The sequence below is a fragment of the Carassius gibelio genome, chromosome A20 (assembly GCF_023724105.1).
Source record: "Carassius gibelio isolate Cgi1373 ecotype wild population from Czech Republic chromosome A20, carGib1.2-hapl.c, whole genome shotgun sequence".
In the NCBI taxonomy this organism is placed as follows: domain Eukaryota; kingdom Metazoa; phylum Chordata; class Actinopteri; order Cypriniformes; family Cyprinidae; genus Carassius; species Carassius gibelio.
Genome location: NC_068390.1, coordinates 18082326 through 18101777, shown reverse-complemented (window position 1 = coordinate 18101777; position 19452 = coordinate 18082326). Strand labels below are relative to the sequence as shown.

General features: G+C 37.1%; 1 protein-coding gene across 1 annotated transcript; it reads right to left on the bottom strand.

The window, feature by feature from the left end:
* Window positions 1–108: 108 nt before the first annotated feature.
* Window positions 109–10580, bottom strand: LOC127938252 (14-3-3 protein beta/alpha-1-like). The gene is made up of 6 exons (XM_052534705.1): window positions 10416–10580; window positions 9305–9740; window positions 3726–3849; window positions 2106–2269; window positions 1352–1447; window positions 109–1178 (listed from the first exon to the last, which is right to left on the bottom strand). The coding sequence occupies exons 2-6, from the start codon at window positions 9596–9598 to the stop codon at window positions 1119–1121; spliced, it is 738 nt and encodes a 245-aa protein (XP_052390665.1). The 5' UTR covers window positions 9599–9740; window positions 10416–10580; the 3' UTR covers window positions 109–1118.
* Window positions 10581–19452: the final 8872 nt, after the last annotated feature.

Sequence of the window (19452 nt, the reverse complement as noted above, 5' to 3'; positions counted from 1 at the left end):
AACAGGAAATACATCAATATGTCCATATAATCAGAAATCAAGTCAATTGCATCACGTTATCGGACAAGCCTGAGATAAAACAAATCAACAAATTTCGAGACAAAACTGTATGGTTTATAAAATGGTCGTTTTAATTCAGATTACATAGCTGTTATGTAGGGCTTGTACATTTTCACAAGGCTTTTGGGGGGACTACAGTCAATGATTAGCAAGAACACAAGTGGTCCAAATAACTATTGACATCACTTGACAAATCAAACATCCTCTCAACATGTGCATAAACCTGCAATGAAAAAGTACTAAATCAAACTGTGGAACAAGTATGCAGTATTGGTTCCCATTCCAGTGTATATTAAAAAAATGGGCATGCATGATATATATTTTTTTCCTTTTTAATTATCACAAGACATTGCAAGGTAACACATTATAGTGAAAACCATAACAAGGCAGGAGTGTTTCGTGTCCTTCATGATGAAGACATGATTTAAATGGTCTATGAAAAGTGCATACTTGGCTGAGCAAAGCTAGCTGACTTGGTAGATCAGACAACAGCCTTCCTGCTCTCAATACTAAAGCACAGGCTCATTTTAAACCAACACTATGACAGTCAACAAGACATTAATCTCATTCAAGTGTATGTTGATCTCCCTAGAGAGACATAAAAATGGAAGGTGATATAGCAGGACAGGAACTAGCCATGCTTGAGGCAAAACGCTTTGCATTTTGTGGCCGACACTTCCACTGTTTCAGCTCACCAGAATATACACACACTAGTCGCTTTGTCACAATTAAAAGGACAATTAATTTTTTGTGAGGCTTATACTTTTCTACAGCAGACACTGCACATATAGAAGGCCAAAGGACAAAAACACAAAACTGAGGAGTGGAAATGTTACCTTAACTTAATATTTACTTTCATTACAACCACAAGCCAGGTGGTGGATAACGGAGAAAAAAAAAGCCTGGACTGATTGAATTCCCACAATCACAGCTCATTGGTAATGACCATGGGTTTACATGGCTAGAATAATCATAAGTGAAATAATAAGGAATGAAGAAGTGTAAAAAGTTGTCTTTCAAGGATTCATTTTCTTTAATTTGTGGACAGACGTGGGTGTTTAGTTCTCTCCTCCATCTCCTCCTTCACCCTCATCTGCAGCGTTGTCAGAGGTCCATAACTAATAAAAAAAAAAATTAAAAAGAAGACAAAAAGCTGTTTTTTAATACTAAACATTTATATTTTGAATAATCAATCTTAACGATTTTAATATAACCAAAGCACAATCCACAAGTCTCGGAGAAAATTATTTTTGTTGTTTTGTAGGTCAGTATGACCTTCTTTGTAACTCACTGTGAGGTTGTCTCTAAGCAGCTGCATGATAAGTGTGCTGTCTTTGTACGAGTCTTCATTCAGTGTATCCAGCTCTGCAATGGCTTCATCAAAGGCCTGCAAGCACAAGGCCACAATAAGTTGAAGTATGTGAAGAACCACAAGTATCAAGCCCCTGGTATGCAAACCATGTGTCTGATGAAATTCAAAGCTTGAGGAAAAGCTAAAAATCCAGAAGGATGAGGGTAAAATTTCCCTCTATTGAGTTCAATGTATAATTAAAGATGAAGTGAGTATTTTTCACTACTACCAGCAACTAAAAGAATGAAAAAATTAGCCCCAACACTATCTGCTCGTTTTGAAAGAGGGGAAAAAAAAACATCTGTAATATCCCTGCTAAATAGCTTATTACAGATAGTCCCTCCTCAAACTCATATTATTTGTCAAGCTGGAAGCTGAAATGTTGAATAAATAAATTATAGACTTTAAGTTAAAATGAAAATCATCATTTACTCATCCTCATGTCGTTCTAAACCACTAAGACTTTGGTTTATCTTCAAAACACAAATTAAGATATTTTTATGAAATCTGAGATGTTTCTGTTCCTCATGAAGGTAAAATCACTACATATGATTAACAGATTAATTTTAGCTTATTTGATCTATATATGCATGTAGATTGGGGTGTAAGAAAATATAAATGCGTGTGGGTATTGCAATATTTTGTTTGGCGATACTGTATCGGTTCTCAATAATGTTTTCATCTAAAGACCTACTTGTTTGGCCAGAGCGCAGGCCTGTTCGGGAGAGTTGAGGATCTCATAGTAGAAGACAGAGAAGTTGAGAGCCAGTCCCAGACGGATGGGGTGTGTGGGCTGCATCTCCTTCTTACTGATGTCAAAAGCATCCTGGTAGGCGCCTTGAGAGTTGGTTATAGTGTCTGAAGAGACACACACAAACACACACAAAATGTTATGACAAAATTAGTGATTGGTTAAAAAATATATCTACTGTATATATAACTAGTAGCAATGAGTTAGAGGTTTTGTTCTTAAAAATCGAATCCTACTATCCATGCTGACATGTACATCTGTTCGTAATAAACTCAAGAATATGATGTCAGTTTAATGTAGAAGTATGAATAAAATGGTATAAGAACACACACACATGATCAATTACAGAATGCCTTGTTGAAATCTCAAAACATCTAAAAGGCATAAAAGGCATATCCCTTAAGGTCGAGATGGTGAAATATCCTCCTGCATTAGATGTTTGGAAATGTTAGGTGAAGCATATTCTGAACTGGTTCTCCATGACTGCTCCTGTTCTGTAGCCTGCCAGAAGGGGAATTAAAGGCCCCAGAAGGACAAGCAGCTGACTCAAGGAGTGTGCAGAAAACGCCCCATAGCAGCAAAATACTCGGCACAGAAGCCAGACTCATTCATCCAGAACTTTAAAAGGATACTCCACCCCAAAATGAAAATGTTGAAAAAACACAGAAGAGCGTAAGCAGCATGCGTTCAGAGGATATTCTCCAAAATAGCGATAGCGTGATGTGGACAGACACAGATTTTTTTGCATTAAAAAAAAATAAGTATTCTAATCGCTTCATAATGTTACACTTGAACCACTGATGGCAGATGGACTACTCTGATGATGCTTTTCATACTTTTCTGGACCTTGAAAGTACATATTTAATACAGATGTTATTGATATTTCAAAAAAATTAACAGTAAACATCAGTTTAAAAAATGGTGAAAAAAAAAAGACATGTATTTTAAATCTAAAATGTTTTTGTATAGGGTCCTTTTTCAAACAAAAATAGAGCCCTTTAAAATGTTCTTATTTTTTCTGGTAATTAGATAAAGTCATAAAACATTTACTTTAATTTATTCTAATCCAATAAATTAAATCCTTTTATTTTTTGGCAACTTGCTGCACAAGAGAGGTTAATTGTTCAAAAGAAAATAAATGTGCTTATTCCATTAAAAATAAAGATTTATTAATATGCATTAGCAGTAGTAGCATTAAGTCTTAAGACTGCTAAATAGTAATAATCTCTGATGTTTCTAAACGTTAAATTCAACTTTTATTTTGACGGGTTGCCGTGAGGAACTTGCAGCTGCTGTGTATGGGATATGACACTAGTTTTCTCAAATGAAACGGTAAAATGCTAGTGAAGTGACTCTCAAGAGCAGCGGAATATTCATGTATTCATATCAACAGAGTGAGACAGCAGAAGCTGAAAACACAGATGCAACACTGATGAGGTCTCCCAAATACAGACCAAATTTGTGTAATTCACATCTGAAATGGAACATCTGTGCTTCAATATGAGAAAGCAGCATGCATATACAGCACTTTCCTTTATAGCTGAAAATCAGTTAGATACTTACCCTTCTTGACATCTCCTGAGGCAACCTCAGCAAGATATCTGTAGTAGTCACCCTTCATCTTTAAATAGAAGACTTTGCTCTCAGCGTTTGTGGAGTTCTTGATCAAATATTTGTCCAGCAGTCCCTAAGGGCAGGGAGAGAGAGGAAGTATAAGGATAGACCGATAGAGAGAGCTTGTTTATCTGCTTTAAACAAAACAGTTACAACAGAAGCAATTGATTAAGGTGGAAATGGCTGCAGTATAACGGGATTATAAACATGAAAAATATTAACTGAAAAAGCAAGAACAAAGTTTCTCATATTTTATACTAAGAACACAAATTCCTAGTACACTGACTGCTATTCAGCATCTACCCCAGTTCACCACATTCTGGGTGTTGGTGTTACAATAGGGCTATTAGACAAACCATGCAAACACAAATAAACACAGCTGAAAAGCACAGAACGGTGCAGACTTCCTGTATGACACCCCAGCCTTTTCAATGCTTAGCCTGTCATTTGAGATCTGTTGTGCCAACTGTGTGCATTTCTCCACTGTGAAATTAAAAACAAAAAAACAAAAAGAAAGGAATTAAGGAGGAAACTAAAAAGAGGAGAAATTGAAAAAAGAAAAATGAAGACAAGAAAATGGCTTTAACATGAAATGAATCTAAAGAGAGTCATGTACTCTGGCCCCACATGACCCAGCGATTGCACAGTCTGAGCAGCAGCCACATCACATGTGCTTCCTAATGCCCGATTTATCAGAACGTCTGAGCACTGCAACACACACCGCTCATGACAACACAGACACGGATGTGTCCGAACATAAAAGCCACTGTCAGCACAGAGGCAATACATCAGCGTTTCCCAATTCCAGCCCATGTTCCAAAGTGAAGTAAACCCGTGCTCAGTGAGTAGGGAGCAATGAACACTGTGTAGGGATCATACCGATCTGAACACTCATTCACCTAGCTCACTTCTAACGAGATGGTCATCTGAATCGGGTGTGTTAACCAAGCGAGACATGCAAAATAAGTGTGCAAGGACTGGAATTAGGAACCGCTGGGCTATATCATGCGTCATTAACCAACGAGAAAACTTTAAAAAGTACTACAATACCAGGATGGAAGAACGGGTTGTTGGTCTACCATTCTCGCTTTGTATGCACAGCATGTGTGAATGCGCTAATGACATATTCTGTCTGCATGAACAGGGTGCGCAGAGGTATGGAGATACATGTTGACAGGCAGGTAGCAAAGCTATTTAAAACACTTGGACCGAGCTTTTTGCTGAATAAAAGTATAAATGAAAAAATAAAAATAAGAAAATCTTGCTGAATATTTTAAAAATTGCATATGTTGTATGCAGACTACCACATTCAGAATATCATTCAGATTCAAAACAGGAGTTATGCATCAAGAGGAAAGTCCTACTGGGACCCCCCAAAAAAGCTTTATGTAACATTTTGGAGGATTAAAAAAAAATAAAAGATCCTACACGTCATTTTAGTGCTACTAAATACTAATGAAAGTTGTTTAAACATCAGTGTTCCCTGCCTGCTGTTAACAGCAACCATATTTTAAATGTTAACTGTCAGAAAAGCAAGCATGACATTTAACCCAACTTTACACATTAATTAGTTTCACAGGTAATCAGCACAGTTCTAATGTCTCGGTGCCATCCAGCTGGACCACCTCATGAAAAGGAACTGAAACAGGATTTGATAATGAGAGCAGAAAATGTATACAGTGATATAGCAATTTAATCTGCACATGACTGTACAAAGTTGACTAACAGCAAACAACAAAAATAAATGGAAACAAGAAGGTAATAGCTTCTGAACCAGAAAATTTGAGCGTTTTAGCAACTTTGCCATAAAATTCCCATTAAAACAGACAACGGCTCCTCTGTTTAGAATGTCTTTTTCAAGGCAATTTATTTTAGCATATATAAAATAGTTTTTTGTATTCCAGTTTTAGCAAATTAGTTTATTAATCAACTTAAATCTATTGCTGTTAGATGCCAAGACAACATTTCATATTTTCATTTAATCAAATAAAAATAAAAAACTTTACCACGTAAGATTTATATTTTATTTTAGCTTTGTTTCAGTAGTAAATATTATTTTCAACAGTTAACACTAACAACACTGATATACATAGGTACTTGAACTGCAATCACTGGAGAAAGACTCATTTGCAGTGGCATACTGGCCATACTAACCAGTCAGAGCTTGACCCTTTGGTAGTCACCCTTTAGACAATGAGAGGCTTCATAAGGTCATGCCCTTTAAACCATACTGCAATGGATATACTCCCTGTTTGTCTGCATCTCCTAACCTTCCCATATTCTTTTCTTTGTCTGACAGCAAACCAGAACTTTTAAACTGCCCCTATTAAGGGTAATGAAAGGTTCACATTTTGATTTTGGGTAATTCTTTTCAAACCCCTCATTTACGTGACTCTAATCTGTGGAGAATGCTCCGATTGGTCGATTTCATTTCAATTTCTTAATAAAAGCAGTGTTTGTGAGCACAGTGCTGCTTGGTTACAGCGTTACCGGGGAAACCGCTTTTTTACTGCTCTGGTGGGAAAGAATTAATTTGCATTTTCATTCAGACCAACAGGAAAAGACCAACAAGTGGGCGGGTTATATTCCAATGTTTCATGTTGATGTCAACATGACATGGCTTATGATTAGTTAAAAAAATGACTCGTTTCAATGATTCGTTGCCCGTTTGTGTTACAGTCCTGAATGTGTGCCTTTTTCTTTTTTTCTTCTTCCCGTTTTTAGTTTGATGTTAACCACAATTACTGTATAATTGTAAGACCCTGCTAATGAATAAATAAATAAAATTTATTTTTATATTCATCTAACAAACGTTTTTTAACTTGTTGCATTGACATTGCATGCTACATGACGCTAATGCCTGTGTATAATTATGCTGTTTTTTAGAACTTATTGTAGTGAGATTTTTTTACATTTTCACAATTCTCATACCCTGCAGCTATGCTGTAGCAGGCAAATATAGATGTATGTACGTACATGCAAACTTTTGAATTTGTACTTTCCTTAGCATGCCAACTGTCAAACAGGACTACAGATGAAAATAACCCACTGGCTAACTCTGGCATGTCCTAGGCAGACTGTTGTTAATATGTATTGTCCTGATAAATAAAGTAAAGTAAAATTAGGTTTTCATTCACTTAGAGCTTTGTTACACACTGTATGAAAGGTAATTTTCAAAAATCCATACCAGGGGCACTATACACTATGCCCACTATGCTTTTTTTCAGCATAAAGAAAATGTAAAAAAAAAAAAAAAATGGCTGTCATGATGATGTGCACGTCCATTTCCTGCCCCCAAGCTTTTTTTAGTTTTTTTTTTTATTGTTCTGCTCTCACAGTATGTAAGACAACAGACACTGAGGTCTTGTGATCTGGTCACCTGATGTAATTAAAAATAACCCATGAAATATTCCATTGGAAACACTCTTGAAATCTCTCATTTCTCTCTCAAAATCCGTATTAATCTCATAGTCCTATATATCTAAATAGGGAAATGCAACCATTTCAGATTTAGTTTTAAGTCAATTTAAAGTAACAAATACTTTTTTAATGGTTTTAATTCTAGTTTGAGTTTACGATAACTCTCAAACCACCAGATCAATTTCTAAAGAGTTTGGTGACCCTGAAATAGATTTTATTTTTCACCCTTATGTTGTTTAAAATGGACTACATATTAAGGAGACATTCTACATGAAGACACTTTTCAAACTATCCTATATATTCCACTGAAGAAAAAAAACAACAACATTCAGAAGGACAGGTTAAGTCAGTAATGACAGAATTTTCATTTTAGGTTGAACTGTCCCTTAAAATGATCTGTTAGTCCATACATTTTAAGTTTCTGCAAACTCTGCTAATTATTTACTGCATCTTTTATAAACACTTGAAATGAATAGTCTTGTCTTTGCTGCAGCAGAATTTCAACAAATTTGAAAAGCGTGTCAAACAGATGACTGGGCTACCAGGAGAATCCAATACTGATGACACAGAACCTCACTGTCACTGCCTGTGGGAGGAGAGAGAAAGATGCTGTACTTTTGCCTGCAATACATATTGATTGTGAGAAACTGAAGGCTTGGTTGTTGCTCTCTGCACCACTGTGAATTCTCTAATAGTTCCACCATGAGAGCCTCTTACAACAAGAGCACTGTGATGACGTGCCAAGCTATACTCTAGAACACTGTATGTGCCACGGCTCTATACAATGCTCATTTAGATATGAATTCAACTATTCCTAATACAAAGAAGCGGTCGGGAACATAACCACGGAGTTCAATGTCTGTCATGTAGTGCCAGTGATGACACTGCTAACAGTGACAGATCCCTGCTGGTGCTCACAACCAGCTCTTCATCATCACTAAACCTCAAAGCTTATATATGTATGTGCATATATAATCCTCCATATGTACTACTGATCTACAGAGGTCAGACAGGACTGTCAGTATAGAAACACAATAGATTATAGCTGGTATAAACTACAAGGATATAGTCAGTCAGTATTAAGCATGGTTAGAATAAACTGTACTGCACTGAGTATAGCCAAAATATAGGCTCTATAGATTATAGGTGGTAATGGAAAAGTACAGAGCAAAAACTGTATAGATTTGGTATAGTATACAAAGTCAGTATTGAGTATACCAGCCATTAGACTACTGCAAGTACATATTACAGCTAGTATATGCTACTATAGTACAGTAGTATAGTACAGCTAGAACAAAGTTCACAAAAAAAGAATGATAACTAAAATAATGATTTTAGCATCCACAACAACAACAAAATGTTAAATGTAGTGTGCACTTTTAATAAACAAAATGTTTTCTGCTGATTTACATGCTTGAGCATTTTCATTGTTCATCAGCAGTAAAAAATCTGAAAATGATTCTGAAAGTTATTTCAACTATATTGCTCATCTGTGTAACATTAGTTGTGGTGTGTGGACTACCCAAGTGTCATAAAATCTGAGTAATTATCATCACAAAACAACCCAAAAGAAATAAAATAAAATAAACACACACACACACACACAACAAAGAAATGTTATAAAATGTAAAAAACTATTTTTAAACAAACAAGTACAAAAATGTTAACTTAAAAATGAAACTATATAGAAAACAATTGCACAAAAAAAGTGACATAATAAAGTGAAAATATAAAATTAAAAACACTACAGTATATGAATAATAATAAAAATACTGTAAATGGCAAAAAGTGTGTAACATGGAAACATAGAATGTCAATATTTACTATAGTTAGCACTTATTCCACATAGAGAGTGTGTGTGTGTGTGTGTGTGTGTGTGTGTGTGTGTGTATGTATGTATGTATGTATGTATGTATGTATGTATATATATATATATATATATATATATATATATATATATATATAAGCAAATATAGAGGAAGTATAGATTACAAGATATATTGAGCCAATATAGAAATCTAGTATCTAGTAGAGTAAGTAGTTAGTACATTGTCATAATAGAGTATGCTGTGTGTATAGTATGTAGGCATTATAGAGTAAAGCCTTACCAACACCTCGTTGCAAATATCGCGTAATTCAACCTCCACCTTCTCCCTGTACTCCTTCACCATCTGAAGCTTCTTGTCGTTCCCCTCGGTCTTCTGTTCAATACTCGAGATAACCCTCCAGGCCGACCTCCGGGCCCCGACCACGTTCTTGTAGGCGACGGAGAGCAGGTTCCTCTCCTCGTTGGTGAGCTCGGCTCCCTGCTCCGTCACCTGCTTCATGCACGAGGCCATGTCATCATAGCGCTCCGCCTGCTCCGCCAGCTTGGCTTTCTGAATCAGCTCCGTCTTATCCATGATTTAATCGCACAATCGGCCGTTTAAACTCCGGAAAATGGCGAGTCCGGCAAAGAAAGGAGGGAGAGAACGATAGTGTGTAAAGGGGGAAAAGAAGAAACTGGCTAACCGAAGCAGTGCGGGAGAAGCGATCCAAGAGCACCTGAGGAGAAATAAAACATCAGATATCACTAAAGCAAGCGCCCCACACAAACTGAGGCGAAAATTATGACAGCTTTAATGCATAACATGTTCAGGAAGAACACAGATTTAGGAATATGGTATTTTAGCAAATTTTCCCGGCTTTCAAGTGGTCAAAGAACAAGTGTTGTTATACAATACATATTTTAACGTGCATTTAAATCATGTTAAGCGGTTTAGAGGCTTAATTAGATCACAAAATAAAAAGCATGGAGATTTTAATATCCAATATAAACTCTTCAATTTCTCATTTTGGGTTACGTTACGTTACTCATGCTTGTCTAATATATAAACCAGCCAATGGCTAACCTGCTAATAACGGACCACGGAGAGCGATACGATTCCGTGTCACATGCAGCAAAGCTATCCGCGATTCATGTAGAGAACTTAAACGTTGTTTAAGGTAAATAATGTAAATAAATAACAAATTATTGCATTGGTTTTGAATAAACCGTGGTTCACCTGATAGCGCGTGCAATTGATTTGGTTAGCTCGTGACAGCTAACGACTGCACTCCTATCTGACAGGGATTTTGTGTTTTCCGAAATAGAACCTGACAGAAACATTATCATATTCATTATATAACTGAGTACGTAATTATGTACGACGGGAAAGAAGAAATCAGAAAATGTCCCACCTTGAAGAACGGTACCGATCAGCTACTCCACGAAAGCTATATCCGCTTTAGGTTGGAGGGAGAAAAGAGTCGCCTTCAGCTCAACCGAACTGAAATATGGGTGTGGCTTTAAGAACACGAGTCCAATCATGTCTCAGATTGCCATGCTTTCCAACGTCTGTCAATCTAAATCAACCAATAATCGATAAGGCATTGATGTAAGGGAGGGGTTAGAGGAGGATCACTCTGCGACCATGAGGTTCAGGTTTACTCCAGTTAGAACAAGTGAGAGGATGTCATTCACGATGGTTAAGCCCCACCCACCCTCACCTTCGTATTTTTGCCTTAAAGGTGTCATATGATGCTGCAAAAAAGAACATTACTTTGTGTATTTGCTGTAATGAAATGTGTTTATGTGGTTTAAGGTTCAAAAAACACATTATTTTCCACATACTGTCCATTATTGTTCCTCCTCTATGCCCGGCCTTCTGAAACGCATCGATTTTTACAAGGCTCATCTACCTGAAAAGCGAGGTGTGCTCTGACTGGCCAGCCATCCAGCACGTTGTGATTGGCCGAATGCCACAAGTGTGTGAGGGAAATGTTACGCCTCTTAACATATTGTGATTTCTTGTGCAGCAGGAGCAACAAGACACAAACATAGAACCCATTATAAACGTTATGTAAACATGATTTTTAGTCATGTTTTCTTTTGGAAAGCAAAAACAAAGTAGTTTCGCTTTCTAAAACGAAACAATGTCACACACCGCGGCCTTGAGTGAGCAGAAGCCGGAGGCCTGGAGTGAGCCGCAGCCAAGAGTGAGAAGAGGTGGGCGGCTTGAGAACGGCGCGGCAGGTGGATTCTACGAAGGAGCGTACCTTGGTCTTGCAGCAACCACATGTGACGACCCCGGGCTGGATGCCGTTTTGTACATGGTGAAAGCCGATTCAGCGATCCACAGTGCAAAGTTTATGTATTTCCTCAGTGACCAGCACGGATCAGCTCCAGGCATGACGATGCGGATATCGTATTCAATTGGAAGACTAAACAAAGTAGACCAAATGTAAACCTTTAGCTCTAGGTCGGATTCGACTCCGCTCTGACTACGACTGTTGTGCAACATATACTGTAAATACTTCCCATTTTTACAGATCACTGATCACTGGATCTTCCAACCAGATCATATTTCACTGAATAACAGGAACACAAAGTGATAGAGATGCTATAGGCATCTGTTTATATCTTAAAACCACGTTATAGTGCTGTCTTTTTAAATCTTCCACTTTATACTTCCGCTTACTCCACTTTATATTCTTCTATCAAATGTAAAATTATATGGCGACATAACAGTGATGAGAACAGTAATACTCTGAGGCTCCTTCTCAGCACACATCCAGCCTGCTTGGCTTATCTAACACTCACATGGAGCCTGCTGTGGAGAAAGTGTGAGTCTGCATATGATGAGTGCTGGGCATTTATGTCAAGTTTCTGAACTGCTGCTCCCTCTCTGGCCTCAGGGATGTAAAACATTCATAGGAAGAGGAAGAGAAAGAGGGAGAAGGAAAGTGCTCCCTGATTAGAAAAGCTTAAGATAAGGAAGATGTTTCCAATGAAGTTGCTATATGTGACTAAGTACCCCTTAAAATAAATAAAGAAAATAATATATGATGAATAATGAGTTTTTTTTATATTTATGAAGCAACATTATTAGTGTAAAAATGAACAAACCAATGAACTGAAAAAAACAATGTTTTGATGAAAAATCACGTAAATATAAAAGCATCCAGAAGAGCACTTTTCTGATTTGAGGGGCACAAGTGATATAGCATAGGTTTTAAACATGAATTATTATTAATATTTTTTACATGTATTTTAATGTAATTTTTTTATTGGATAACCTTCAAATTCTTTACCTGATGCATCAATTTTCTAGAATTTACTAGAAATTTTTAGAATTTAACTTAATAATGACTCATTTAGTAAAATACAGTGGATCTTTTCAGGGTGAACTTTTATTCCTTTTACTATTCTTTCTCTTTGCTATGAAAAATATTTAATCATAACATTATATTTACCTCCAGCAATACCGTAATATTTCTTAACTATTTATTTTGGACAATGTTTGAAACTGTATTGATAGCACTTCTTATGTTATTGCCCCCTTAAGTTAAACCGGCTGTTGTATTTCTTATTTGGAAATCATATCTGCAAATGAATAAATGTAATAATATCAAGTTTTTGTCTTAATTATACATCTAAATATTTCTAACAATATCAGAGTGTAGCTATATAAGATACAATAGGTACAACAGTTTAAAAGGATTATATATTAGATCAGGAACATTTGGCAATGCATAATGATATACGTATCATACAGTTTGGGGTGAACTTTTTTTGTGAGCACAGAGCAAGATAAACCCTTCTAGTGAAATGCATACTGCATCGCTCACACCCTCTCCCATCTCTCCTCCACCTCCTCCCAGCCCGTCTGTTGTCATGTTCGCTCACAGACTGGATCAGTCAGGCTGTCGGCTCACACTTTCTGCTCAGGCGAGCACTGTTACGTAATGGGTTCTTTTTCAGTGAATAAGAAGGAAAAATGTCCCAGGGCGTTGTCTCGTCTCCTGAAAACCTGCCAGGAAACAAAGCTTACTCAGACTTGTTATTATGGCCACATACAGTAGTTTCTATTTACATTTCCTCTCAATCCCTTATCACAGTCCAATGTTACAGCATCCAAAAACAGAAAAACAAGCATCAGAAAAATTGCTCTGGCAGTGACCTGAGCAGAAATGAATTCAGTGGGGTATTTCATAATAATACATGATATTTCTCCAGAGATCAAGGATGAGTTAGCCCTCTGAGACACTGCGACACCAGAAAACTAGATTTCTTGAGTCTGGCAGCCCTGTTAAGAGGCCTCCATCTCTTAGTGCCCCTGAGGAATCCATGCAGCTGGGCAGAACCAGAATTTTCTAAGCTTAGCTCAACCGACAGATGAAGGAGAAATGCTGTCTCTATTGTGGAAAGCTAGGTCACTTTAGCTTTGCCTGTCCTGAGTTGTCAGGAAAAGCAAACTCTCGTCCAGGAGGACAGGGGCCAGGGTGAGAACAGGAACCATACCCTGCTTGGTGACCTCAGGTTTGACAACCCAAGTTACTATCAACATCACCAAGTATGTGCCTTTGACTCTGGGGCCACTGGGAGTTTTATTGACTATGAGATGGCCAAAAATAACTGCCATTCAGCCAGTTATCCTCCAGAAACCCCTTAACATCATGGCAGTGGAGGGTTCAGGAGTAGTCAGTCAATGCAGTCCACCTCTCCAGCTACAGGTGGGGCAACACCAGGAATGGATACAGTTCTTTCTGATTCATTCTCCTAAGGTTCCTGTAATCATCGCCTTCCCTTGGCTGACTATACTCAACCCACACACTGACTGGTCTTGAGGGATTGTTAGAGCCTGGGTAACTGACTGCCAAGTTTCAGATAATGCCTTCTGCCATTCTTCCAAGCTATTAGAGACATTTCCAGAGCCCTCACTAGACATCTCCAGGTGGAGATCTGCATCTATTTCTGAGACCCAATCCTCGGAGTTCATTGTTGTTTCTGAGATAGATTCACTCACAACAAAGTCTCTAGTTTATTGTCCTGAGTTATCCAGAGTTCCCAAGGAGTATGCAGAAGTTTTCAGTAAAGCCCAAGCTGCCACAATACCATCTCGTAGATGTTATGACTGTGCTATTGAATTGTTTCCTGGTACTTGCCCACCATGTGGAAGCTTCTATTCCCTCTCCTGCCCTTAGAGATTAACCAGGTATAAATCTAAAAGAAGCCCTAGAGAGTGGATTCATCGGTCCATCCACCCCACCTGCAAGGGCCGGATTTTCTTCATTAAAAGAAGGACATGGGTCTCAAACCCTGCAAATACATTATTATTGAGGTTTAAACCATATTAACATCAAGAAACAATACCCACTTCCTCTTATGTCTTTCAAGATCCTGCAGGGTGCTACTATCTTTACTAAACTTGACTTTCGTAATGGATACCATCTAGTAGAATCTGTGAGGGGGATGAGTGGAAGATGGCATTCACCACCCCCCGGGCCACTACGAATACCAGGTAATGCCATTCAGCCTGGTCAATGCCCTAGCTGTCTTCCAAGCTTGTATTTATGTTGTTCTTAGAAAAGTGCAAAAAATGAGTTTGTTTGGATCCTATAATGGATCCTTAAAGAAGAAAATTAAAATTATTGTAAATTTGATAAACCAGTTTTGGAAGTAGCATCTGCTGCTGAAAGAGACTTTGGCAATAGCATATCTTAATTTTTACTGCTGGCACCAACTCAATTCAGTTAATCTCTCAATACTCACTCATAGCTACTCTTAACTTGGCTGCATCTGAGCATGCTGAAAATTTAAGAGCAATGGCTTTTTAAACATGATTGAAGAGTTTCTGATGTTACTGAAGAGAATGGCATAGCCCGGTTAAATTTATGGGGTCTTCCAAGAGCAGGAGACATGGAAACACTAGGTGCCACATAATCTCTGAGGTGATTTGGTGTATAAAGCTTGGGTATAAGTCTTCACCCTCATTTCTAGCTCTGTCAATATGCTGCTGGTTGCCAGGGTTCATTTGTCATTTTAAAGAAGCTGTTGAAGTATTTAACACTGATGCTAAATATGACTGATGTGAATGTTCTTGGGCAGAATCTTCCATGTATCTGTGCATCTATGGGGTTTTGTAAATCCACAAACACAACTCAAATAGCTGAATCATTTTTAATCAGTTAATTTACATTAACTGTCTCAATGAACCGATTCACTGGAATGAATCAGACATGTGAAACTAATAATTATCCCATCTCAAACATTAAAAAAACCATAGCTTTTCATCGTTGTATACCACTAAACAGTAGCTTGTTGTCAGAAAAGCTACACTGTTTCGAAAGGAGCTAAACTAGTAACACCACTGAAAAATTGTTAGGTTAATATAATCACTATTTTTACTTAGTTTTACTTGAAATAGCTGTAAATGTCAAATCATAAGGGAGCTTTTACAACTATCTAAAATATGAATTAGTGTTAAAGCCACTACATTTCTGGCGTATGGGTGTTCTAAAATGACTGCCTATGGTGTTATATAAGTACAATCAGCGATAACAAGCATAATGTGTAACACTAGCAGACAAATGCTAAATCACATCTTGCATCCGGTCATTTGAGCCAGAAGCCAAAGGCAAGGTTTATACACTGCTGTGGTTTCACAGTGCACACACACACATACACAAAGGAAAATTCTCTGTCATTTTCTTTTTCCCTCTTTATTGCACACACACAAAGTCAAACATTTCTTTGGTTTGTTCTTGGGCACAGCAATTTCATTCAGTGCAGTAAGGGCTTCGCTCTCCAGACCCTGATAGCACGGGCTCTCATTTGGCAGAGAGTGAAAGGCAGAGCCCACATATGGAGTCTGTAGACCTCTCACTCTCAAAGCGTGCCTCAACTCTCATGCAGCTCTCGTGATGAAATATTAAGTGAGCGTGCTCAAATTCACCCAGCACGTTTCCAGCATTTCTAAAGTGGCACAGAATTAGGTTAGGTTTTCATCTGATGATCGTCAAATGCATAGGGCCGCTATAGTTCTGTCAACACTAACTTTAATCCATTTGTATTGCATTACTTTGTAACTCCTGTAGGGCTGCCCTCGACTAAAGATTTTTCTTGTCAACTAGTATTCATTCATTTTAAGCATTAGTCGACTAATCGCACGTTTATTAATAAACCATATAAATCATGCTAATGATCCTTTCATTGCTTACATAACTTAATAAACACTCAAGCCTATACATAGCTTGCCACAGCACTGGCAGAAGTAATGATTATGAATGTGTCAGGGAAGAACAGTAAGATTAAACTGCATTAATATTTTGATCATCTATTGATAAACTAGGGTTTTTCTTCTTAAAATAACCATGTCATGTTTTATAGTGTCTTTATAGAGAAGCAACACACACAGGATGAGTTTGAATGAAACCCGTTAGGCTCTAGATAAAAATATTAGAGGATATAACTTCGAAAGATCATTACAATAAATGCATTTTGTCAGCTGAAAAATCCTTCAAGGCCTCATTTTCATCCCTCTAAAAAATCCCATTAAATATGGTGCTGCACTGACTGAGATCTATTAGCAAAAGAAAAAAACAAAATGTCTAAATTACATATTTGTAATGACAGATATATGTTTGAGTTCTGTTTTGAGTTGGACTGAGTTTTGCACTGTGTTAGTTTCCCATGTTTCCTTTCGTCCCTACAGTGTTTTTATTCAGTTTAACTCAGTTTGTATGCGGTTGTTTATGGGTATAAATTGCACAAATTGTGTAATGTACCTGTCATGATTATGAGCTTATTTGTCTTATTCAAAACTCTCTCACGTTAGCGGAAGTTTCGTGAATCTTTCTGAATGACTCAATAAGAACTGATTTATAACTCATTTGTTTGCGAACCACCTTGTGCAGCTTTTTTTTTTTTTGACTCCTTCAGAAGAGTCTGAGGAGTTGACTATCAATAATTCATGTTGTTTTTATCTCACTTTTATAAACATGTTTGATATAAACCAGAATCCTCAGGATCCCTACATACTGTATCGCTGCTTCCCATCCACATTGCCTCATTATCCACTGAAGGTCTGAATAAACCATATATGGTATATTAAAAATGTGTTTTGAAATGCTGCTGCAGCATTCCAGTTCAGAAGATATATAAATCTATGGCAGATAGACACGTTAAATTAATTACATGCAAACTCCTACAATTTGAACACTGAAGATGAGTTGTAAAACAAAACAGGACACTTAAAGAAGCTTAACCTTGAGTGAGTGGGTGAGAAATGGTGGAAGGACAGTGCCTGGAGCAAAGAAACTAGTGAGACATGCAGCCTCAGTCTGGTCATGAGATTTCATCACTCTAAAAATACATCCTCTCAAGAGCCCAAAGAGCTTTTCTGTGCTATCAGTGTGGGTGTGTGTGTGTGTGTGTGTGTGTGTTGAATAATAAAGTGTGAGAGATGACAAAGCGTGCACAGTACACATATTGTCCTCAAGACAAACTTGGTACCATCCACATCATTTGGACTCCGCCCTTTTGTGGAAAGAATGAATTATGCTGGGCTCTTCTGTAGTTCACTTTGCTGTCCATTAAAGGGACGTTTCACACAAAACATTAACTCATTGCTGTCCCAAATGTATGACTTTCTACAAATGAACACAAACAACGATTTTTAGAAAAAGAATTAATCTCTTTAACTCCATATAATGTAAATTAATTGTAACCCAAAAGCTAATGCTTCAAAAACCACACAAAGTGAACATGACAGTAACATATATGATCCCAGTGCATGAATCAATGAACTTGCAGAGCTGCAAAAATAGGCCTATTACTTATACAACAGTTCATTAAACATTAAGGTAATTATAATAATTGAATATATTTTTTACTCTGTTTTACCAGCAAAAATATAGTTCCAAACAAATCAGAACAGCAGTGTCTTCAGTGGCACATTCATAAACACAGTGGCCACTCGCTTTGTTCATGAATGAAGCTGGTTAAAATGAGAGAATTTACATTTTTAGTTGGAGTATACCTTTCATTCTCCAGTTTAAAGACTTTTGTGAAAAGTCATTTATGAATGAAATACTGTCAGTTTCAGGTCTCAAAACTATAAAAAGGCAATTTTAAGTGCTTCAAAAACGACTCTACACTTCTGTTGCAACGTGACATCAAATGGATGAATATATTTGGCACATTATGGTTGCTTTACTAGCAAAACATAATTTACAAAGAAGTCAAATGAACGTAGAGATCAATGACTAAAATGAAGAAAATAACAACTGGAAAATTGTACAGGTCCATTCATTTACTGAATACTGTTATCCTGTCTTCCCTTCTGTTTCTTATGATGTCACATGATATTTAAATTTAATAAAGTCTCTTAAATCACATCACAATCATTGTGTATCCAACAAGGGAAGGGTAAGATGTGAGTCAAGTTAATTCGAGTGTGTTTCTAGTGAATTCTAGTGTCTAAAAGCCACATAACTTCAAATTAACACTGATGATGAATAAAATGTAGTGATCCTTTGTTCTGATGCCAACTTCAACTTTATTTATTTATATAGCACATTTAATAGCGAATAAATTACCCAAAGTGCTTCACAATAAAACTGTAAACACAAAAATATATAATTCAGTTCACATGCACTTAGGGAAATTCTCCAGGTCTATCAAACGGCATAGTTGTCGCTGACTAATCCCTGCATAAAGCGAATTATAATAGTCTAATCTTGAAGTAATAAATGCATGAGTAATGATCTCCATGTCTTTAAACATAAGAAAGGGCTTAAACCGATCAGTTTCAGTTGATATAAACTGCTTTTCACAGCAGATTTTATCTGTTTTTCAAAACTAAGGGATGAACTGATTGTAAAACCCAGAATCCTCATTGCACAGTTAAACCTAAGGGAGCGATACTGCAGGCTATTATATTTTTCACTTTTGGTGAGCCAAATATTACTGTCTCTGACTTCCGTTCATTAAGCTGAAGAAAAATTATTTGAAAAACAAATTTTGATCTCATTTAAACAACCCAACAATGTCTTCAGCGACTGCTCATTCCCAGCTTTTACTGGTACAACTATGTTCATACACGATATATTGAAGTGGTGACAGATGGATCCCCGGAGGTACATGTACAGTGAAAACAAAATAGGTCCCAAAATAGGCCCTTGAGGAAGATCATATTTTAATGACACCACAGAGGATGAGATATTAGCTAAATTAACAGAGAATGGTCTATCCTGAAGATATGAATTTAACCATTTTAAAGCTGTCCCACGAATACCAACCTCATACTCCAGACATTCTGTAAGAATCGAGTGATCAATGTCTTGGCACTGAGATCCAACATAATTAAGACAACCACTATCCCAGAATCAGCTGCCATCAGCAAATCATTTACAACTTTTACCAAAACAGTCTCTGTACTGATTAGCTCTAAAA